The 24,193-nt window shown below is 43.5% G+C and overlaps 2 protein-coding genes and 1 non-coding gene across 9 annotated transcripts, besides 1 other annotated feature; 1 reads left to right on the top strand and 2 right to left on the bottom strand.

Annotated features, from left to right (window-relative positions):
• The first annotated feature begins 6 nt into the window (after nt 1-6).
• Nucleotides 7-19,408, top strand: bon (bonus). 6 transcript variants are annotated; one of them, NM_079985.4, is made up of 10 exons: nt 7-912; nt 13,149-14,541; nt 14,863-14,946; nt 15,018-15,421; nt 15,500-15,629; nt 15,764-16,029; nt 16,094-16,268; nt 16,808-17,168; nt 17,255-17,378; nt 17,441-19,408. In NM_079985.4, the coding sequence occupies exons 1-10, from the start codon at nt 712-714 to the stop codon at nt 17,702-17,704; spliced, it is 3,402 nt and encodes a 1,133-aa protein (NP_524724.2). In that variant the 5' UTR covers nt 7-711; the 3' UTR covers nt 17,705-19,408. The 6 variants fall into 5 exon arrangements, with proteins under 6 accessions (NP_524724.2, NP_001262765.1, NP_001262767.1 ...); NM_001275838.1 differs by having other exon boundaries at nt 16,832-17,168; NM_001275837.1 differs by having other exon boundaries at nt 15,018-15,403; nt 16,832-17,168.
• Nucleotides 8,838-9,277: a mobile genetic element.
• On the bottom strand, nt 11,617-11,700 carry tRNA:Leu-TAA-1-1 (transfer RNA:Leucine-TAA 1-1). The gene has a single exon. It is a non-coding gene; the product is annotated as a tRNA-Leu (tRNA).
• On the bottom strand, nt 18,119-23,769 carry CG15923 (uncharacterized protein). 2 transcript variants are annotated; one of them, NM_001104376.3, is made up of 7 exons: nt 23,448-23,769; nt 21,661-22,619; nt 20,415-21,592; nt 20,188-20,356; nt 19,834-19,921; nt 19,614-19,777; nt 18,119-19,557 (listed from the first exon to the last, which is right to left on the bottom strand). In NM_001104376.3, exons 1-7 carry the CDS (start codon nt 23,710-23,712, stop codon nt 19,477-19,479), a joined length of 2,904 nt encoding a protein of 967 aa, NP_001097846.1. In that variant the 5' UTR covers nt 23,713-23,769; the 3' UTR covers nt 18,119-19,476. Both variants share the same exon structure in this region, with proteins under 2 accessions (NP_001097846.1, NP_001262769.1).
• Between the last annotated feature and the right edge of the window lie 424 nt (nt 23,770-24,193).

Genomic DNA, 24,193 nt, shown 5'->3' on the forward strand with positions numbered 1-24,193 from the left:
GAATCCAAAATGGCTGAACATTTTTTGTACAGAAGAAGCGTCCAACGAGAGCAAACGCCGTGAGACCGTGTGTTTTCGCAGCGAATTACGCCAATAAAACCGCACTAAGAGCGCGCTCGCAGCGCGAATAAAGAATAGCAGCCGCGTATGGACGAAATGCGGCACGAATCGCTGGAAAAATCGACGGCCAGACCGAAAAATAGCAGCGAAATTCGAGCGAACGTCGTGTATAAGTAAAACGAAAGTTGTGTCGCTCTGTGCGAAAGAGAGAGGGAGAACCCAATATTTTTGCAAGCCAGAAGTCGAAGGTGAAATTAAAATGCATTAGCCACCCAATTGAAGAGGAGTCAACTACGAACAAAACTTTAAGAATCAGCGAAAAATCGTTTGTGAACATCCATACAAGCACAAATCGTTGTTTTTGCCTGCTCTCGTGTAGTTCCTGTGTATTGGTGCGCGCGCCCTGTGTGTGTTTGTGCGTGTGCGTGCGTGTAAGCATTGGAATGGATTAACTACCCAACTAATTCCAAAACAATAATACCGCAACATAATCGCAATAGTCATGCCGTTTCAAGGCGACAGCCTTTAGGGAAACATTCGGTCGGTCGGTCAGTCAACCAAAAATCAGTTGCTATAATTAGCACGCCCACGTTTTAATTTCAACGATCGCCAGCAACCGCCTACGCGGTTAAATCGCAGGACTTCGCCAACATGGATATGGATTTGGAGCAGCTAAAGAACGACTTCCTGCCGCTTATCGCCGGGATCAAGCAGGAGCAGCTGGATGCCGTGCCCACGGATGCCCTGCCCCAGATGAGCACACCAAACACGGCCAGCGGTGCGCCCACAACCTCGTCATTGAGCTCCTCTTCGCTGAGTCTGAGCAACCCCTGCGACAGTGCCGAGAAAAGGGTATGTTGCTAGTCCGTATCACGCGTTCGTTACCTATAAGCTAACGCCAAGTTGAGGTTAGCTAAAGCCGCCTAATCACACGTGCTCTTGCGGCTGATAACAAACAGCCGGCTCAATACACATATTCCCCTGCTCTGCGCAGTCTGCTCAGTGTAAACTTTTGTTTTGGTTGGATTTTGATGCGCTCGTGCTGCGTCCTCCTTATCAAGCGTTTCGAATCGAGTCTCGTGCAAAAAGCGTTTGTTATCTTTTTCCCAGGCCAAGGCAAACAAAGCAGCGTATTCACACAACCAAACAAACAGCGCGCAATGGCAAGTGTTGTTGTGTTTCACTTTCACGGCCCAGTCCGAGATCTTACAGTGAGAAAAACGGCGTGCACTTTGCTCTATTTTACAGTATATGTGTATATATAGTTTTCTATTATTTTAAAATTAATATGACTATGCAGTTTTAATCTTGGATATACCAGTTAAGATGTAAGAAATGTGATGTTATCGAACGTTGAATCAACTTTAAAATTAGTTCTAATATACAAATTTTTAAGTTGTTATATGAAAAAATGAAAAATAATATACCAACTTAATGCAAGAATTTAATTAAATTAAAAAAGGTACAAATTAAACATTAATTATTAGCTTACTGATTGAGAATTTTTTTTTTTACTGTGTAGTGAGTTAGGGTCTCGTGCCGATGGTTCTCGATTCCCCTATGAGTGCGAGCAAAACAAGCTGTTTCTAGACAGTCGCTACCTCGCTTTCACTTACGTGGAAGGGCTAAGTCAAGATGGTCTCCCTCTCTTGCAATTGCAGATCAGCTGCAACATGCAGCTGCCACTCTCCAGATGAGCGGCAATAGAGTGTGTGTGGTTGTGTGTGTGCTCTCTACTGTGTTTTGTTTGCTCTCCGTCGTGCTTGAGCTGCTCTTTAAGCTACAGTGGAACCCAAGTAGATCATCCTAGTGGAAAGCTTGAACATAATTGTCCTGAAAAATAAAAAAATACTATAATATTTTAACTACTTCAATCTAAAGAATTATTGAATTGCTTTTACACCTTTTTGTTTATTTTCATTGTATTAGTTACTTACTGTACAGCCAGATAACTTGCCTTAACTGAACTTCCAATATAATTTTGGGACATACAGAATATAACTACCTTATTTTCAACGTAAATTGGGCAATTTGAAAGTTTCATTTAACACTAACATTATGAATTAAAATCAACGGCTTGTGATTACAATAAAACAAAATTAATGTTTTTCACAAATGATAACCGCTTTAGATGACACTAATTGGTCACGATATTTTATTATGTGTGCTAAATAAAACAAACACGTTTTCATGTATGTAATTAAAAATTCGAGCTCTAACTTTCTATGCGGCATGTGATACTTCTAGTTACGGAAGCCTGACTGTATGAAAGACTCAAACTTCTCCTGCAACCGTGCAAATAAATGTTCGCCTAGAGTGGGCCTTTTGGAGTGGCCACTCTCTCTTGAACCCCAACCAGGGATTGGGAATGACATGCACTCATTCAATCCGTCCCTCAATCATGCAAACGGTTGTGTTTGCTGTGGTCGTTGGGGGCACTTAAGACCCCCAGACTCCATGCCCAGTCCCCCCCCCCCCCCCGCCTGAATCCCCTCCAGATCACTTAATGCCCATTTCTGATGCGGGCAAACTATCAAGTGGAAAGTACTTCGCCGAGGCAAGGTGTGGAGTTCAGAATGGATGATGATGGGGATTTCAAAGGAATAGCTTTTAGATTATTAATCCTGTTAAAGATTTTCATACATGCATGTACATAACTACAAAACAATCTGACTTAAGAAACTGCCAAGCACGGAATAGTTAAATAATTAATATGAAAAGAATTATCAAAGAATTATTTATGATCCAGTAAGAATTATGCGATCCTTTAGATTTCCTTTAGATTTGAATGCTAATTCTTCTCTTGACGGCATTTTTTTCCTTTTCATCGAGTAAATTATTCTAATTTATGCATGACTTCACAAAACTAACTGTACCTACTCATGAATACATGGAATACATGATGTCGTTAAGTAACTTTTATGGGCGAAAAACATAATAAGAATTTCTCAATAAAGAGAGAAGACTTAAAATTCACGGATAATTTTTTCCTATATATAGTAAACAATGATACCTCTGCTCATATTAAACTCAAATGATTATTAATTTGTTTTTAATTAAAATTAGCTTGAAAGGTTTTATACATTCATAAACACAAGGTCTGCTTTTGTGGAGACTTTCTTTTTTACCTTTATACTTCCGATTCGGTAAAACACTCAAAATCACTGAAGCTTAACTGAAAAGAGAAACCTATTCATTTGTAGCTCCTGTCAAAATGGCGGGTTTCGGCATTAAAAGTGACAGCTGATGGGGAGGTTGCCGCTGGCGGGCATCCATATGTCATCTCAAAAACACTGCACCTAAATGCATTTTCCTACCCTCCATGAGGCCATATTTAATACTCCCATAAATACGTATGTACGAACGCTTGTCGTACATACATATTCATGAAGTCATGTCTTTGTGTGTTACCCCATGCATGCGACAGGTTGTAATTAAATTGCTTGACATCGGAATAAATGAAAACCCAAAATCGTACGACGCCATTTTGTGTTAGATACCGACGAGACCCGAAACGAATTCTTAGAATCCGCCTTTAATGATGTACAATTAACTTTAATTTGATGAGAATATGCAAGCAAAGCAAAACGAGGAGAAGGCAAAGTGCCGATGGCCAGACGCCGGTGCTAGGAAACCCCAGCCCCCAAAAATAAAAGTCGTTAAATGCACAAAAAAGTAAAGTTTCTAATTAACTTGATTACCCTGAAATAAGGGCGGGTAGATCTTGGAAAATGACTCTCTTTTCACTTTACTCGAACTACCTGGCATTAATGCAGACATCGGGATTTTAAAATGCTGGGATTTTATGGCATCTATAGTCAACCATCCCCTTTGTGATCCGATTGAACGAATTTAGGATTAGAAATAATACTCTATACTCTAAACTAGGTAATTGTGTCAAAGCCAATATGTGCATTAAAGATTTTCTGATTTAGTACGCTCAATGTCAAAATAGATATTCAACATATTTTTGAAGTGAACAAGAGAGGTCGCTCTAGTCTATTCTCGTTACTAGTGTTTTATTTTCGAGTTCGGAAAAAAAATTTTAAAAAAGATTATATGTATATTTGTTTTACTGTCTACTGTTCTTTGTACCTGTTATAAACTTTTAATCTTATATTAATAGCTTTTTGTTATTTTTAGGAGAAAAACCATCTTGGTTGATGTACATTTTATAAACTCTCTCAGTTCCGAACTTATTGTTAATAACGTTTAATTGGAACAAACCATGAAAACATGTTTTTTTCTAAAATGTTAACAGCTTTATAACTTGAAAGGTGGTTCCATTTAGGGACGTTCTCCTGTTTATCCAGGATATACACATTTTAATTGCTTTTCCGGGCAGTCGGTGGGCGTAAGGCCGCCCTAATCCATCCATCGACGTCCAGTGCGTAATTAAAGTTGACTGCGACTGCGGGATCAGTGCGGATGGATGGAATCGGATTGGAACTGAAAAAGGGAATGGGAGTGGTGTAGTTGTAGGTGTAGATGTGGAAGTGGTGCTCGTTGGCAACATGTGTACGCTGGTCGCACTCCTGTGCGGGGATTAGGTGCTACACAGGACATAATCCGATCACAAAAAGCGGATTATAACGCACAGCAACAAAAATGGTGCAGTCGGGCGGCCGTGGCAAAGGGAAACCGAACTGACGCCACTTTAAAAGTAGAGCGTTTCTGTCAGTGGAGGGGAAATGCAGAGGGCAAAGTTTTATAAGCTGCATAAGTCCTGAGAAGCGAGTCTGTCTGATTTCCTACCATCCTACGGCAACAGACAGCAGATGTAAGCAGATTTCTGAGCTGCGTCAGCTTGTTCAGCTGCCGCCTTGGCATGCCCCCAGATACGCCTACGCCCAAGTCCCGGTACCATCCATATCGGTTATAATATTGCTATTCCTGCAACTGGCGTCACGATTTTCGGGCCCCCTGCTGACTGGGAAGTCTTACCGGTTTGTGTATCTACATCAGCGGGGAGTCGCCATTTTGGAAAACACTCGTACTCTCGTAGTTCGTGCACACTCCATCCAATCCATATATATGTACATATTATGGTGTATACGTGTCTGCTGATGCCATGCCCTCCGGGAGCAGGAACAATTGCAACGGGCACAAAAAGAACCGCAAACCGCATCAGCAGCAGCAACAGAAACAGCGGCTGTGACGGCTTTGGTAAGCTCCAGAGACCGAGGGCCACCGGCTCGTCGGACCAACGTAACCACAACGCCCTGCCCAGGCCACCGCCAATGCAACCCGACGCAAACCTCGACCGTCGTCTGCAGCAGCAGCAGCATCGCTGGGGTCCAAAATCCGGGGACCAGCCGACAGCTCAGTCCGTTCATTAGTTTGCGGTTTCCTGGTTTCGTTTCGGTTGGCTCCACGTCTTTTGGTCTCTTGGTCCCCCACCAAAAGATTTTCAATACTGAATTTATGCTCGCAACATGATTGGGAGTAGTAATTATTATACCTTCCGTTCTGTAACTAGTCAAGTTTTCCCAACCCAAACATTGAGTTTGAGCACGAAATAGTAAAACTTGCCTAAGAGAATATCAAAACTGGTTTTCGTTCGGGACCAGAAAATAAAATGGCGATTTCTAAGTAGTAATACGGCGAAACTAATTAAGATAAGACTATCATAGTGGTTTGGGTTAGCCAATGCCAACCGTAGTCGGAACCAAATAGCAACTAATAATGTTATCATCCGGCTTTCTCCCGCTTCGCTCGTCTCTCCTTAAATTTTGTTTATGTTTAATCTGCTTCTTGCTTTTAAAGTAAACATTTCATTCAGCAAACAGCTGTGTAAATATGCTACAAATTGCCAATTTTCCATACAGCTCATTAGATGATAAACAGATTATGATTAACTGATAGCCTTGAATTAGTATTGTAGAGCATTGAACCGCTCCGCTATTAAGTTTCCTTTGATCAGGGAGGTTCGGTAACTATCTTCACCAAGGATCTAATCGATCAACCCATTTAACAAACGACCCTTGCCTGCCATTACAATCTCAATGAATCACTTTATTACTGCTCGTTGGATGTGTCATTCTCGGTTAGAAGTTCCACTTATCACTTATTCCATTACGAATACCCGAAGTCCCAACGAAAGGGTCTGTCAGATGATGACAGTTCGGTGAAATAGCAATTTTATTTACGTCAACCAAGTGAACTTCCTTCGGTTAGGACCTGTAGTTTGCCAGTTGCGACAGCTTTTAATGGGTTCCATCGATTTTCTCATAAAATAAACCAAAACTTTTCTGTTCGTGCCATTTACGATTTCCATACAATTAAATCTTTACGACTGAAGCGATGTGGCTTGAGACATTCGAGCAAAGAAACCAAACCGAAGGATACAGAAGTATAATATTTAATGAGTTCCGTCATAAACAGCCCCTTTTATGGGAAGACGTTAAAATACAGATAGCTTTTCAAATTTTCCAAAAAAATATTTTCGAAATATATATTCTGAAAATACTTGAGGTATTTCACTTGAAAATTTTGGATATATGGTGTATGAATATATAAGTATATAAAAGGAAATCCCGAGTGCCATCAGCCTTTTTCTCATTTGCCTTGTGTGTGGGTATGTGCGTAAATGCGTAATCATGGTTTTTATGAAACCATTTCTGTAGAAATTTATATTTATGTACAGTACACATACTTTTTTGGTGGCTTAAATTGCGTTATGAAATGTAATGTCGGGTCATTAGGGTTTGTCCATTAGGTGGGTTTCGGGTGGTTCAACACCCAGTTCGTGTTCCTCCAACTCCTGGGCGGAAATTGCAGCAACGTTGGCCGGATATGCCCGCGATTAAAGCGAATGGCCAATGGTCCAAAATGGCGAAGCTTCTCTCGCTTCCTCAGCCCTTTTCCATTGGTAGGAGATACGAATCGGATTTGAAGTGCTCCTAACGATTTGAAATTCGTATTTGGATTGGAATGCTTTTAATGCGTGTGCGACGCTTCTCGCTGCGTCTGAATACTTACAATTTTATTTATTTATTTATGTTGAACTCGCGGATTGGGTTTGTTTATATGGACATCTGGCGGTGGCCTCGCCATTAATATTTATCAGCTGCTGCACCTTTCCCGGCTTTGCAGCTCTGTTGCCTTCCTCCATGGCGTCGCATAAATCGCAGCAACTTTGGCCCGACACGCCCCTCGAACGCCCCGATTTTCTCTGAACTCGCTTGGCTCACAAGTTCCAGGTACAATCAAGTTTTTCGCTTTTATTATGGGGAGTATAATATATTTTATACGGCTCTATCTGCCGCCGTCTTCTCGCTCCCTTTCCACCTTTTCTACCAATTTATGGCGGCCATTTTGGAGAGGTGGTGTCTTTGAAATTTTAGTTTATTGCAAAGTCTCATAAATATTTCAAGAGCAAGTTTTTTCGTCTTCATCTCGTTCCCGCTCGATTTATAAACCTGGCCAATTTATATTAGTCTGCGAGGAAGCAGGGCATTTTATGAGGGGTTGAAAGAGAAATGTATCATGAGGTTCATGGACTTTGATGTGCCAGTCTGTCACCTGAGTCCCACTGCTCAGTGATGAAAAAGTTCTTTTGAGTGCTTTATGTATGTTCCATAAACACGATTGTTCATTGACTTGGCGGTGAGGCATTTATAGACCCAGTCAATTACGGCGAATTCATTTTATTCGATTACCAGTTGACCCTGGATCCATTATTATCGGTATCATATTTGGATTCCCTAGTGCATTGTTCAAGCGCTTAGGAATCTGGAATCTGGAATTTATGCACCCGCCCCTACATATCTGGGAAGCATTTCCAATTTCATTACTTTGATCAGACTTAATGAACCGGCGACCATGGAGCATATCGAATGGATCCGCCTTGCCCAAAACGAGTAACTGCGGCGAATGAACCTTGAATGGAAAGCGTAGCAAACTACAGGCAATTATTTTCCATTTGCGTAAATTATACATTTAAATTAGGTGTTGGCATATTTCCTTTAAAGGTACTTGTTGTTTTAGCACTCTTAGTCACGTATTACGGACAGTCTGAATGATGCATTGAAGATTAGCCATTGTCGAAAATGGGCGCCCAACAGAAATCCAGAACGTAATTAATTTTCTGCTTTTGTTGTATCAAAGGATTTTCCCTTCCGTCCGAGAGTTCAAAGTACACATATGCCCGTGCCATCTGATGCCTGCCGTTTTGTGTTGTAAATTTGCAAAATAAACGAAATTGACGTAGGAGCAACAATAAACAAGCGATGGCCGGCCATCATCAACCGGCATCCAGCCGTCTGAAATCCGAAGAAACTCCAAAAGGACCAGCATCATTGGGCTTCATCTCTATCTGAAATCGCCATTTAACCAGCAGGACGACAGACCTCCCATGATGCACGTCTCATATTGCACTGATTTATGGTCCGGTCAGTGGGCGGTGGGGTGCGTATGTGGCATGAGTTGGTTCCCAGTGGGTGGGAAACCACCCAAAAGTGCAACACGAACGCTGCAACTGCACGTCGAACGACATCGACCCACCCACCCACAAGTGCTCCAAAGTGACGGGGAGAATATTTTCAACTTTCCACAAATTGCATTTAAATAAAGCTTAATTAAATTTTAAGTCTACCTGAACTCTAAGTGACAAGGAATACCTTTTATGAGGCCAGAACCACAGAATGCCAACTGAGTATATAGTGGAATCCGATTGCGTGGTTTAATCACACATAGGGGTTATTACTTTAAGTGAAACTGAATAACTGAATAAATCAGCAAATTGCATTTGCTCTGTGCAGAGTTGGTTATAAGTTTACCCGCTATTTCGTCGGAAAGTATGAAACAGGTGTAAGGAAGAATTTCTGGCCCTTGGAGTATACATATACATAAATTCTTATTGTAGTCAATCAATGTGGCCACGTCCTTTTGTCCGTATGAACGTCCGTATGAGCGATAAAAGCTATTGTAGATAGCTAGATATTTAGTTTAAAAGTCAGCTATACAGATAGATAGATAGCTAGATATATAGAAAGCTAGCTAGATAGTTAGATACCTAAAATAAAAGCTGAATGAATGTCTCCGACGCCCACAAGTTACCCAAAACTGTCACGCCCACACTTTGAAAATGTTTGGAATTTTTTCATTTAATCATTTGTCTTGCCCATTTTAGTCGATATGCCAAAAACATTTTGGACACGCCTACAAACCGAAAAAACGTCACGCCCACAGTTTTTAAAATGTTAGAAACTTTCTTGGCAATTATAATCGATAACCGTGCGGCATGTGTGTTTGTGTGCTCTGAGTGGGTGTGGAATTGGCAAGAAAAATAAATTTCAATTTAAAAATCTCAATTTTTGCCCTTTCTGCGGGAGTCATGGTGGGCGTGTCAATGTTTTTTTTTTATGCGTTGCACTGGCAGCTCTACATTCACCGTGATTATTTCGAAATATTGAGCTTTAAAGTTCTTTTATTACCTTTTTAACTGGCCTATACGAAAGCATTACTGAGTTCCCATAGTTCCATCCGTTTTTGTTTTCAATTGAAATCAGTAAATCTTTTTAGTTACCAATTAACAAGCTTTGTCCGCGCTGCTTATCTCTATCTAAACAAAACGATTCTGACATTTATAAAACTGGCAATCACATTTTCCGATAGACTTTTAATCACCTGCTGCCATTTAATCACCAGCTGTTTTATTAACCCAACTATAGCGGAGAGCAAAGCGTCGTAGGATCGATTAAGTGGATCTGATTTTGAGCAGTTTCTCTAGGAAGAGGTTTTTCTTTCGGGAGTGCCTTCGACATATCTAAAGATCTCCGGCCTTTGACACTGGGTGGGAGTTCGTTCTGATGAAGAACTTAATGGAAATATGGCGGCCACAGAAAATGGATTTCGAATGTGAAATGTGTCGAAAAGTTGTCAGTTTGGACTTTTAACCGATTCTGGTCTTGTGACAGCGTGAAACCTGTGGAAAAAAAGAGAAAGGGGATTGTGTGCGAGTGAGAGGGTGAGATGTGGCGCGAACGGTGGCGAACTGCAGTTGTGGAACTTCTTTCATTTAATTTCAGCAACAAAGTTTTTGTGTGACTAACGAGACTGAAACTTTTTCGAAAATATATTTGAAATTAAATTTGGCCAAAGCCTTTTAAAACCCGTTGCCAAGCCAATCGAGCGATGGGTGGAAGTTTGCTGGGGAAAGCGGGGAAAAGTTTTCACAATTTACTTTCATCAAAATTACATCAATCATAAATGCACTCATTCAGTCGTTGTCATGTCGCCATTCCATCAATTCCCATTTCTAGAGCTTCGTGCGGATGCTTTTGTATGTTGTTGCCTCAGTCTAGTTGCCATTTTTGTTGTATTGTAGTTGCTCTTGCTGGGCCATCCTTTCAACAATTTCTAATTGAAATTGATTTAGAGTTATTTTTGCCTTCGACTTTTTTCCCTCTATTTGAGTTTAGCCTCGTGCGAGCGTGCTGTTTCTCAATGTGCGTGGCAAACTAATGGTCTACGTGATTGGCGGCTTTTTGTATAATGGAGGAAAAATGCCAAAATATAATGGGTTTAAGATGAAACTTTGTTTTCTCTTATATTCAAGGGAATTGCTTAAATTATAAAGAGCTAGGCTTTTATGAATTTATCAAATATCTTTAAAGGCCACAAACAAGGGGGTATCTATATCCTAAGTAAATTTGAATTAACAGGATGTTGAGATTAGAACCCAAACCCAAGTCGGCTACATTTTCCATTTCAGCGACTTGCATGATTGAAAAATCTATTAATTTGCATTACTTGCAGAAACAGATTCTTTAAATTCTTGCCACATGTTGCTCGCCATTTATACGGATGGGATGCTACGGACATAGACATATACACACATGTTTTAATGGCATATAAATATATGTACATATGTACATACATATATGTATGTATATGCATCGCTTTGTAGGTGCGGACCGAGAAAACAAGTTTGCTACCCGCTTCCAGTTGCGTCAAGTCATTGCGATGCGATGGAAACATGGGGGTAGCAGCTGGTTTTTCGCCACATTTATAATGACCTGCTCTCTGGGCCAGTGCCGCGGGTCTTGGGCAACTCTAAGTGGGTTGCGCGGCACCGATCCGAACCGCCGAACACTATCCGAACATAGCCGATCCACGTCCGATGCCAGACCGAACCGTGGCAAGAAGCTGGCGGGGATGGGGACAGGCCCATGATGAATGGCTTTCAAGTGGGACGCAGCCTTCTGAGCACCGAGACGCCTCCACGCCGACACGCCCTGCACACAGAGCTCCACTGGCCAGCCGCCCACTTACAATATACGCCAAAATTATAGTTGTGGGAGTACGAAAAGCAATAAAAGTATGAGTGTCAATGTATCACATATTTTACTTGTTTCATAGATTTTACGCCAGGCAACCTTGTATATTCCGAAACTCACTGTTTTGTACACATGTACACCTCCTTAAATTGTTAAGCTCGGATTATTAAGAAAGCGATCAAAAACTTTTTAGTCATCGGACAGATTGCTTTAGTTCCATAAATACGGAGCTTACTTATTTAGACGCACTAAAGACACTGTAAAAAAAACTTTTTGCCAGGTGTGGGGTTCGAACCCACGCTCTCTCACGAGAACCAGAGCTTAAATCTGGCGCCTTAGACCGCTCGGCCAACCTGGCTATGTGTTTTCCTTAATTCTAAGTACAATATACACAGAAAGGAAATAAAATTGTATATTATTCAGTGGTTTTAACCTTTTGAACCCCTGTTTTTATGTGCTCAAAAAGTGTATAATGACTGTTTCCCTTCTAGACATTCAGTTCGCGTTGTGTAAATATATGTATACTCTACAAGTTGGGTTAAACATATTACACTAACCGCAACTGTACTTTCCACAAAATGGATGTTTCTTGTATGATTTATGAGCGCCCGCCGAGTCGTTTCGAAAGTAGCGAAATGAGCTGACTCTGGAGAAAACTGAGGCAGGCGAAACTTTCTTTCGGACGGAAGATGGATCGCCGGATCGACTCTATCCCCGACTGGGATCCATGTGCTAAAATAATGTGCACTGCCCTTACACCCAGTCAGAATCCTCATCGTTCACCATCCCCCCCCCCCCCCCCTTCCATGACGGCGTTGCAATGTCCGGACTCGAGTCCGGATTTCGGTTCTCCTTCGGCATGTCGTAGCGCATTCATCAATGTCCGTGGCGCTTCCGTTGGTATATGTATTCACTGTACTTTGTACACTGTGGGGCTGCATGTAAAACACTCGCACACCAATGCAACAATCTTTATCGAGCACAAACATAATCAATCAATTGGATTTATGTGCTCCAACTGAAGATAAAACTAATCAATCTTCGCCCAGCGACATTCGGAGACAGAGTTGGGGACGCCCGACAGTGAAGGCCATGGTGAGACGGTGGTTACGCTTTGGAATCCCAGTTTACAGCTCCAGCTCCAGCATCGGGCACAATTTATTTTTCAGCCCCTCTCAAAAGTGGTTGCTATTAATTGTAAAGAAGTTTCGAGGCTGCGACGTTGAGAGTTGATCTTGGCCACTTGTGTTGAGTAAATGCAATTTCCGGTCTCAAAGTTCGAGTGCAGATAAGCCTCTCTGCCGATAAGGCGGATGGCTTACATAACTCTTTAAAACTAAATGATTAATATTTCTTTAGACGCTTAAGGTAGTTGCTAGGTAGAAAGGCTTTGCCATTTTTGGAAATCCCACTCAAAAACTATATTACCTTACCGTACAATAATAAATTTAAATAATCGTCTCATACGTCAGATGATTATATATTAGGAATTACGCTCATAAATTGTTCGTCAGCGTTATCTTGGTGGAGAAAGATAAGATAAGATAGGGTCCCAGTATTAAGCGCAGTGAAAGTACAGTCCTTCAATGACCTGGGCCTTCTTTAATAGCTTAATAGCCTGTAATAGCCTTATCAAAAAATTTACTGTCGATTGAAGGACGACTTTAAAAATATATTCATGATATGTTGCAGAAACAGGTTGTATATTTAAGATAGTGAAAATGAATCATAAAACAAAAACTAAATTACATTCACTTGAATGAAAACATATTAGTAACGAATGCTTTTTACTTATTTCTATGTCAGTCGGAGTCAAACTCTTCGGCATCAGCCAAGTTTACCCTTTTCAAGTGCGTTTACTGCGCTCAACTCCTCGGATCCAACGATCGCCCCAAGCTGTTAGAATGCCTTCACGTGGCCTGTGCCCAGTGCGTGAGCACCAAGTTCTCAGAGCTGGACCGTTCCCTGCCACCATTGATCCATTGTCCGGTATGCGACAATGCGTCGCAGCAGGAGTTCATCGTGGACAACCAGTTCCTCATTGAGCAGTGCACCGCCGGAGACAGTGGCGATGGGGTCGGACTTCTGGGTCTGACTGGCGAAGGTCAGAAGAGTTCCGCTGCGGCGAGCATCCAGTGCAGCAGCTGCTCCGATGGTGCGGTGGCCACGTCGTGGTGCGTTGACTGCTCGGAGTATATTTGCGACAGTTGTGTGCAAGCTCACCAGCGCCTGAAGATCACCAAGGATCACACGATCAAGCCCAAAGATGAGGCCAACAACGAGCAGCTGGCCGGAGCTGCCGGGGTGGACAAGTTGCACATGTGCCAGTTGCATCCGCAGGAGAAGCTTTCGCTATTTTGCGAGACCTGCGACAAGCTCACTTGTCGGGATTGCCAGTTGAGCGACCATCGGGATCACAAATACAAGTTTGCGCACGAGATTGCCACGGAATCGCGACAGGCGCTGTCCACACTCGTTTCCGAAATCAACTACAAACGCTTCCTTCTCTCCTCGGCAACCAAGGTTATTGATGACCGCCAACAGCTGATCCACGACAAGAAGAAAGACCTCATCAAGGAGATCACAGCCATGGCGGTGAAGATCACCAATACGGTCAATACCCGAGGCAAGCAGCTAATCATGAGATTGAACGAGGTGTGCGACAGTAAACTCAAGGTGCTGGTGGAAAAGAAGGAGACGCTGCAGTTGCTCTCCGACAACACGGACCACTGCATCGATTTTATGCAAAACGCTTTGGAGAAGGGCAGTGATTTCGCCATCCTCTCGAGCAAAAAGTCTCTGGTGCGTCACCTGCAGAAGCTGAAGTGCCAACGGGCGGATATTCCAAATCCGGAAATCCCAGTGCGCATTCAGGTGCAGCTTAATCAGGTTTCCGATCTGCAGAAGGTAATCTCCCAGCTGGGCATCATTATCGTCGATGGCAAACCATATCCGCCCACACCGTCGCCCAACGGAACCCCTCAGCCGCAACACCCACCGCGCCAGCCTCCTAGCCCGAACATGGCTCCACCCCTGCGTCCTGGTCTTCCACCCGGAATGCCAGCTGGCCTCTCGCCGAACGGACCGCCCGTCAACTTCGGACCGCAGAACGGACCGCCGCTCTACAGCAATGCTGCCCAGCAGCAATTCAACAATCTGTCCATGAGTCGCTCCTTTCCGGGTGACGGGTCAGGTAAGGGTATGAATGATTTTTATTTTTATATTCATTTATTAATGCAAAGCTAACTAGGGTATTTAACTTTTGTTTTAATCTTAATTTTATAATTAATGTAAAGTATTTATGGTAATTAAAATTTTGCTGTTTTTTTATAATACCAAAAATAGAGCTCTCAGGTGTTTTATGTTCCATTTACCGAAGTTTCTTGTAATTTCAATGTAGTAACATACCAACTGCACGAAGGAGCAAGCCAGCTTTCGCAGAAAGATGCTACCTCCTTCCAGACAGTGGAAGTTATAATTTGGCGAACAGCTTTGTAATGTAATTTTGTCTGTGTTGCAGTTCGGTTCGGGGGAATGCCGCCAGTGGGCATGCAGCGACACGGACAACCGCACGTGAGCTCCTCCACACATCCGCAGAATATGGGTAAGTGCCAAAGGCGGACTCTTAGGTACCAGGCTAGGTGGAAAATTAATTTTCTCTTCGCGCAATTCCAGACATCAGCCTGCGGGGCCTACTGAACAACCAGGCGGCGCAGAGCCCGAATGCCCACATGGCATTTAATGGACCGCCCAGCTATCCGGGTGGGCCGCAAGGAGCACCGGCTCCGGCCCACCAACCGATGGGCCCGCAGATGCGTCCGCATTTCATGCCCGGCCAGCAGGGTTTCTCGCAGGGCGGTGGACCAGGAGGCGGTCCGCGGGACGCCAACTTTATGAACAGCAACGCGCGCTTCCAGTCGCAGTATCAGCGTATGGCCAACCACGCTCAGCAGGCGGCGGCTGCGGCGGCCATGGCCGGTGCGGCGGGGGGCGGAGGCGGCCAAATCCCTTCGCCGGGTGCACTGCAGCGACCGCAGATGATGTCCAATCCCATGCAGAATGTGAGTGCCATGCAGAATGTAAGTCTTTAAAGTAGAACTTTCGGAATAGTTAGCTAATCTTTCACTTTTATTTTGTTTTTTTTTTTTGGTCCACAGTCGTTGGGGTTTCATGGGAGCCAGGCTGGCTTTAATACCGGCCCACCACAGACCTCCCCGCAGTTAGGCGGCGGAGGCATGCACAGCCTGGCCAAGTGGCACATCCCGCAATCCGCGCAACAGTCGAACAGTGAGTAATTGAATTAAACTTCTCACACCCAATTGATTTACTGTATTTATGTAAATTCAAATTTGGTAAAATTTTCATATGCTTTCGTCAAGGTTTTTGCATTACCTATTAATTCTTTTTGCGTTTAATTTCAGTGTGTTCGCAACAAGGCCCCCTTTTGCCTTTTGCGAATGGCCGCCAGACATCGGAAAATTTTAAAATCTCACTTAAATCTCCCAACACGCTCAAAAATAGCACCCCGCCCAGCCTGGGGGGCGGTGGTGCGGGTCACCAGGGCCACGGAAACGGCTCCTCCAGCGCCCAACTGAACGCAGCTGCTCTGGGATTGGGGCCAGCCGTTTCGATACTCTCCAATGTCACCTCGACGAATCCAAAGACGCCCAGTCCCAGCACTCATGAGGTGGGTCTATATACAATATATTGTTGTTTTGAATGCAATTCGCTAATCTCTTTCTCATTACCAGAACACCAAGGACTTCACCGAACCCATTGACAAGGTGCGAGATGACTCAATCAACGATCTAATTGCAACCATAGCCAAACTGGACTCGAATGGGGTACAGGTATTGCCGGAGGGTCGGACAAAGACCACCTCGCCGCAGGTGCACAGCTCGACGGATCTGTCCAACACACAGGAAGGTAAGTTTACTCACCGTGGTCCGCCTGCAAATGCTTCATGTGCGTGTGGCGTTGTAGTTGCCAAATCTCATGTTCGAGTCTTATCCAAACGGTGGAGGAAGTCAATTTGTTTAAGTCCTTGAGTGCTTGTTATACCAACTTATGTTCCCAACCATCAGTCCTTAATCCGCTTTAGTTTTAGATGTTTTTGGTGAAGGTTGAATATTGATTTGTGTGGAGTCTTGTTTGTGGTTGGGAACGCTGCGCTGCATCATTACCATTAGTTTTGCTTGCTGGCTTACCAAATAAAATTCTAAAATTCTCATAACTTTGCTCTCTTTATTTCTATTTTCAAAATAAACTCGATTTCCAAATAAAATCCAAACGCGCGCCATAAACGAACGACACGAATAAATTACTAACAATTGAATCAATTCCAAACCAACACTCCAACACACTCAAACCAACTCGTATTAATCAACAACAACAATGCATACACGACACACCCACATGAACACACACCCGAACCATGAATGCGAATCAAAAACTAATCATATCAGTTAATAATAAAAACGAACAAAAAGATGATCCCAACGAGGACTGGTGCGCCGTCTGTCTGGATGGAGGCGAGCTGATGTGCTGCGACAAGTGTCCCAAAGTTTTCCATCAGAACTGTCACATCCCTGCGATCAGCTCGTTGCCGGACGAGAGCGAGAGCTGGCAGTGCCTACTGTGCGTCAACATCAAGGAGCTGACAAAGACGGAGGGAAGTGAAAAGAGCTCCTCCGGCGAGCTGAGCGCCCTCGAACTCCGCATCTTGCAGCGCATCTGCCTAGAATTGTACTGCCAGTACGAGCAGAGTCTCAACTTCCGGGAGCCGGAGTCGCCAGCCAATACATCCTACTACGAGATTGTTTCCAGGTAAATTATAGAATTCTTTACATAAGTTAGATTGTATCTATTGGTATTTGAAATTATATATTTTAATATTTTAATGTATATTGCAGTCCCATGTCTCTAGATGTTATTCGCACCCGCCTGGATCCATCCAGTCCGAATCACTACAAGGACATTGCAGGCTTCGTGTCCGACGTGCGTTTAATATTCTCCAACACATACCTCTTTTACCAGGTGAGGTCAATAGTAATACATTCTGATTTGCGTTCCCTACTAATGCGCTATTTTTCGACTAGGAGGACACGAAAACTTACTCCAATGCCAAGTACTTGGAAAATTTCTTCGAGGAGCAGCTGGCCAAGTGGTTGCCGCAATTTGAGGGCACCAAGCCGCAGGGTAAGCGAAATACCTCAAACTCGCCGGCGCTGTTAGGTGTGAATGCAACTGGTTCGCCGTCGCCCATCGAGAACGGACGGAAGAGCTGCGGCTCGGCATCATTGGGTGACAGCGATGGTGCCTGCTTGCCGGCCAAGAGGGCGAGACGCTCGGCGCACGAATAGAACGAGCTAATGCCCGGCGGGAAGGGCACAGATGGGGAGCAGCAGGCGGAGACGGGACAAGAACGTCGCCAGGAGGAGCAGCAGCAACTGCCCGCTTTCCTAGAGGAGATGGACCTGGAGATGCCGCAACGGCCGCACAGCCTGGGCAGTAGTGTAATCCAAGAGAGCGCCGATTATGTTCTTCAGTTATTACACGCGTACGCTGCAGCCTTTGGTCTGTAGATGCACATTTCCCTTACTCCGCTAACATAGAGTTCGTTGTTTCAATGAGAAATCGATCCGTAGGCTTGCCCCCACAATCGTGAGACACACATACATCTAAACAACTAGACCTTAAAAAGCAGAGGTGCCCGATTAACTTTAGGGTCTGGAAATATTTAAAAACTGAGTTGTAAATAGTAAAACCAAGGCAGTCATTTGATATGATTTTATTTTTACGTACAATGGAATAAATTGAATCCCCTTGGGCGATCGAGAATTGAAATGAGATATGTTTAGCTAAATTTTAAGTGTTGAATATCCATAAACATTGATATAAATATAACTATAAATATGTATACCTTTCATTAGGGATCCACTAGAGATTAAAAATAGGTGTAAGTGTTCAAGTTCGAGTGAAATTGACATCCTTGTTTCACCGATTTGTGTTTGGGATGGAACCCGTTCTAACCAATCTTTGTTGGAATTGTATTTACTTTTGTGATAGCGAAAAACAATAAGATGAACAAATTACCGTTTATTAATATATATTATTATTACCATTAAATTAAACAATGTGGCAAAGTTCTACCATCATTTCGAATTTGACATGTACGATATTTATTGACTATTGACCGCTAACCCCATCCATCGGTAGAATCTAATTAGGACGCTCATGTGCAGCTCCCTAAGCTCCTAAGCTCACCCCAAAAAAACAGCATACATTCGTATACCACTTAAGAAGACACTTGAAATAAGTTAGCTGCTTTCTAGCCCTCTAAGTTTCGCAGATGAATCAAACCCTTAAATTACGAGTAAGCGAATTCAATGTTTGAATGTTGTACGTTTGACGTAGTACCATACAGTAGGTGTAAGGAGTGACTAGCTCTATTTATTACCAATCGATCGGCGGGACACGACTTCTGCAAGCATAAGATGTACATAAATATTTCCGACACAGAATCAGCTTTTCATATATATTTATATAAATATATATGTATGTATATCTTTAGCCGACCGTGTATGTAGTTTTTTATAATGCCGGATCGAAACTAAAATAAAACCAAATCATCTAAGGTCGATATTTTCATAAATGTTTTCAACGCAAGACACAAAGATCAGACACGAACAGAATTAAAACTGGACAACTACAAGAATATATTGCAACCAGGCGGTAAAACGTCTGCTACTCCTAATGACGCCACAATAGGGAATATATAGGGGCGCAAAAATATTAATGAAATTATATAGCCATGCATAAATGTTTGTACGACGTGCTCGATTAGCGGACGTTGATGTGTGCTAGCTATCCTATTGCAAAACACGAGAAAAGCCAAGTAGATCATGCGGGGCATCTGCTAATGTTTGTATGATAAATGTGAAACTATGGAAATTATTTTATCTGTTTTAGCCGTAAGTTTTACGATAACTAAAGATTAACCACTGTATATGAATGTACTACTTACTATCGAGTGGATTATGAAATAATAAAAAAAAACTTCCTGTAAGGGCTCGCATATCATTTATATGGCAAAGAATCCATCCTCTCGCAGATATTGCTCCTCGTTTTGAGGCTACAAGAGGAACCTCTCGTCGATGAGGGTCTTGCGGGAGATGTTCCTTCGCACCCAATGGCGGAACACTTGGCGTAGTAACTGAAATGGATTATTTTTTAATTATTTTGTTAATCAGTTTTGAATCATTATCCTACTATGTTTAGGGCACAAGCGCCAGCAGCTGCAATTAACAAATTAGAGGTCATCAAGAAGATCGACAGCACCAAGAGGAGTTCCAGGACAAAGATGTGCAAATGGTTACCCAAGAGGAGAACGCGAGAGAAGCTGAACGAGTCGTCTATGTAAAAGGTACCTCTGTCTGAAAATTTAAATGGATTTAATACATAAAAGAGAAACTTCGAATTGGGTACTCACTTTCCGTGATGTAGTTGTCTATTTCGCAGTTCAGCAATTGTTCCACAAACGACTTTTCCTTAATAATGTAATCCATGTCCTTGATAGCCTGTCACAAATATAAAAAGAGAACATTCCATCTTAGAATAAAACTGAGCTTACAAACAGCAAAAAGAGTTGAGATTTATTAGTTACTAGGTATTCTAGACTGTAGCTCTTAATAATGCTAGAATCTGTAAGCTTAGTCTTTCGATTTTTTAGATCCTCAGATCTCAGATCTTATACGGGCAAACTGACGGATTCGGCTTGATCGACTAGGCCATATTAACTGGTTACATACTTCAATGGATCAATTAAGGTAGACTTTAAGCTTACATGGTCGATAAAGGCGCAGAAGAAGCGATTGACGCTGGCGTACGCAATGGAGGTACGTTCCATCTGTCCATCGATGCTCGGAACGATGTCCTTTTGGTAGAGCATGGTCTGCGAAAGGGTGCCGGTCAGACTGCGCTGAAAGGGAAGCAGGAGTCGCTCCAGGTAGATGCTATAGTAAAAACACTATGATAATCAATATCCTCATTGGAGTAAAGTCAAAATCTTACTGAAGGTTTCTGGGAGGCAGGATGACGTACGCCTGCTTGTCCGAGTCCATTAGCAATCCTCGTCGCCCACACATGGTCTGGGTTCTCTGCAGCTGCAAAATCATCGAGGACATATCCGTATCGGCAAAGCCGTGCGGAGATCGTCCGTGGATGTAGTAACCAAATCCTGGCTCCGTCAGTGAGAACAGAGAGATGTTGGCCAGACTGCACAGGTCGATGAACTTCTGGAGGGGATTGGCTATAAACAGTTGGTGGCCTATTATCTGAAGTAGATATGTGAGCAGATAAGCTGCCGCTATAAGGCAGCAACGTAGAAAAATGTCACCCTTGGTAAACCTCTCCAGAAACTGATAGCCAGCGATGACCACAAATACCTGACCCAAGGTGGAGTACTTCTGGGTGACACTTAGGCGAATCCAGGCATTGGCCGTGAAGAGAACTCGCCAGGCGGAGACGCTGCTCTCGGCCACAAAGGTGCGCACGCTAGAGCAGAGAGATGAGCTGTCCAGATTCAGGCGTTGTCCTTCGCAGCTGCTCCGCGGTCTTTCCCAGTCGATGAGAAACAGTTCCAGCTGGCTGGAGCGCCACAGGTGGATGCCCAGAAAGAGGAACTGCAGCACAAAGGCGGTATTGAGTAGGATTTTCAGTAGGCGAGAATTGGAGGCTTGCAGCAGTAGGAGCAGCAGAGTAGTCGCCAGCAGAGCATATGCCACATTTCCGGCCAGCTGCAGGAGAAATTCCATAAGACTGCTCATCTGACAGAGGTCCGCCTTCCGCCTTCTTCTCAAATTCTGGAGACGGAAGACAGCAGCTGCAAAGGCCAGCAAAAGGAGCAGCGGCAGCGCCACCTCCAAGATCAACCAATCCCAACCACGTTTTACTTGGTCGTAGCTAATCCTCAGGGTGAATGGGTACAGTTGGGAGAGCGATATATTTCCCGATCCCATCTCTATGTGTCGGTATCGCAGGCGAATGAGCGGCAGACCCACTCTATCCGGCTGATCCTTGTCCAGCGTATAACGAATTTCGATGTCCTCCACATATCGTAAGGAGTAATATTGCTGCAGCTTGTGGGCATCCTCGTAGCGCGGCATGGTCTGGTGAAGATGACTATCCCGCGGCGAGGCGGAGATCAGCTGGAAACGTTTCACCAACTGCCACTCCTCCTGCTGGGGTCGCTGGACAGATGAAGAAATTACGGAACTGAGATTAAGTTCTATCTAATTGAGTACATCACACTCCTCACCTGGTTTTCCGGCGTCAGGGTCTCGATGAGTACAGGTAACTGGTGAAGCAAATACTGCCAGTTACTACTGAAGTTTAGAAACACGGTGAGAAACTCGGCGTTGTGCCGTTGGTTGGCCAGGTCAATGAGACGCTCTAGGGTCAGCTGACAAGATACCTCCGACTCCCTCTTGGGTAGAGCCACTCGGAGGCTAGGCGCCTTCTGTTGGCACATGTTCAGCATCTCCGGATGAAAGGCACCCCACCGTTTGAGTCCGCCATCTAGACCAAATGTGGTGCTAAAAAGGCGCAGCTCCTTGCGATCCGGCAGCTGAAGCGTCTTCGAAAGCAGCTCCTTGGTAGCCCGACCCTTCTTGTAGAACAGGAACGGCTGCAGGGATCGCACCTGTTCGCCGGAGTGGGCATACTTCATGACCACATCAGAGACCTGGGTAAGCAGGAAGGCGCTGCAGGGCGAGTGCTTTTCCAGGGAGAAATGGGAAAGCACGCACAGATTGGCCAGTTGCTGGCAGGCGGTATCGTTGCGCAGTGTCAGGCAAAAGAAGGCCACAAACTTGAGCTCACCAAAGCGGCTGGGTGCACTTGAATCCGGCGTGGTTGTCGCCTGCCAGAAGGCGTTGTAGTGCACATACGGTCGGAGCAGGGTGCTAGCCAAGCAGAAGTCCTGATACCGGAAATTGTGCGTCATATCGCAGGAATGGCAATCTCCCGCTCTGCTCATCGGATTTGTATGGGTCAGTATGATGCCGGAAATGAGTGGATGCACTGGCAACTGACTGGCGAAGGCTGCCGTGGAGTTCAGATACCGATAGCTGCACTGATTGGTAGGTCGAGGCTGGGGTAGCCACACCGAAGTGCAATTGTCGCTCCTGTCCGGAGTGCAAATCTCATCGCAGGTGGGCCACGTCTTGCCGCGCTCATAGATGGACAGATGACCAGCCGGGCACTTGCAGGTGAATTCTGGGTGGGCAATAAACAAGAAGCAGGTGAATTCTGGGTGGGCAATAAACAAGAAGCTTTTATTTCAGTAACATAGTAAAACTTTCTTCTAACCATACGAATGCATATCCTATATTCATAGATCTATCATATGATCAAGGATTGAAAATGTATATAAACTAATCTATTCATTTTGTCACAATTATCAATCATTTTAAGATATTATATATATAAAAACAGTATACAACTTTCAATTCAATTCAAAGCGAAACTAAAAAGTTTATCTTGTTTTTTTTTTGTATAAATACCCCTAAAACGAGTTTTAGTTTTCTTACACAACAATGTCCTTATTATCTGCACTATTTATACATATTTTAAATAACTGATTACAAATACTTTACTTATTAAATCAAACAACAGGAAATCGTTGAGGAAATCTATTAAGAATACCAATAGTTTAATTTATATTAGTTCGAAATATTAAAAATATATTAATATATTAATATTAAAAATTGTTTGATTATAGTATTTCCTCTTCGAGATCGTCAAAATAAAATTTGTGTGAAGTTTGCAAATTGTGCTAAGTGACAAATACTGATGTGAATAAATCTTAAGTATTCGAGGTCTGTGACCTATAAAAAATATATTAATCGCAAAAAGCCTTGTCGCTTTCAATGACAAAACCTTAAACCAATAAAATGTTTAAATAACCGAATATTAAATTTGGTATATACAATATTACAGCTCTTTTGCAGCTGAAAATGAATACTTTCTCTTGAGTAGCATGCAGGTCCTTGCCCCTTCACATGGCACCCCTTTTGGTTCTGTTTGATCAATACTACCACTCACTGTCGGGTTGCAGTTTTCCTTGAACCCCATCTCCGCCGGCGACCTCATTGCAGGGCACACAGTCGAATAGGTTGAGGTTGTAGAACTCGTTCTTGAGGCACTGCGTCGGATTCTGGAAGCGAAAAGTGTGCGGCGTTGGCAGCTGCGAGGGATTTGTGGCCGCGGTGGTCAGCGAGCAGATGGGCACTGGAATTTGTAAGGCGATCCAGAAAAGAGCACAACACCAGTTGATAGCCCGGGAGAAGCACCTCATCCTCATCCTCATCCTGTTCTGATTTTAGGAGTCGCTGCTCGCTCTTCAATATTCGAAAGGGTACTGAATTCCCTGGAGCGATTGCAGCTGCAATTTGGAAGTCGCCCAGGAAGGCAAGTAAACAAGTGGACTCGTGGAGGGAGTGGTGTTGCTATAGCTACCCAACCCCCCGATTTTCGCCGGGCACGCATGCAAAATGGCCATTATCCGGAGGGTTGGCTCAGGTGCTTACTCCCTCTCGGCCGAATGTCCTTTGACCAGGAGGCCACCTTAAGTGTAATGAGTCCTCGAGACTTTTTACCTGCTGGGTTTCCTTTCATATTCCAGCACTTGCGTGCTCAAAATTGTGATTGCCATCATTATTAGTTACTTTCTTAGGATTTTGCATACAATTTGTAGGTATGTAAATTAGCAAGGACTATTTTAGAAATTAAATCCTACGTAAAGGAATTATTTGTTGGGTTACTTAATTAATTATTCTCTCTAAAGAGAC

Source organism: Drosophila melanogaster, chromosome 3R (genome assembly GCF_000001215.4).
Source record: "Drosophila melanogaster chromosome 3R".
Taxonomy (NCBI): domain Eukaryota; kingdom Metazoa; phylum Arthropoda; class Insecta; order Diptera; family Drosophilidae; genus Drosophila; species Drosophila melanogaster.

Bases quoted from the DNA above. Each gene is read 5' to 3' on its own strand.
- CG15923 (NM_001104376.3), bottom strand. From the start codon at position 23,712: ATGAGGATGAGGATGAGGTGCTTCTCCCGGGCTATCAACTGGTGTTGT. The intron at 22,620-23,447 runs GTGAGTGGTAGT...TTGCCCACCCAG, and splicing joins AGGAAAACTGCAACCCGACA to AATTCACCTGCAAGTGCCCG. The intron at 20,357-20,414 runs GTAAGATTTTGA...TTTTTACTATAG, and splicing joins CTGCCTCCCAGAAACCTTCA to CATCTACCTGGAGCGACTCC.
- bon (NM_079985.4), top strand. From the start codon at position 712: ATGGATATGGATTTGGAGCAGCTAAAGAACGACTTCCTGCCGCTTATC. The intron at 913-13,148 runs GTATGTTGCTAG...TTTCTATGTCAG, and splicing joins GCGACAGTGCCGAGAAAAGG to TCGGAGTCAAACTCTTCGGC. The intron at 15,422-15,499 runs GTAAGTCTTTAA...TTTGGTCCACAG, and splicing joins ATGTGAGTGCCATGCAGAAT to TCGTTGGGGTTTCATGGGAG.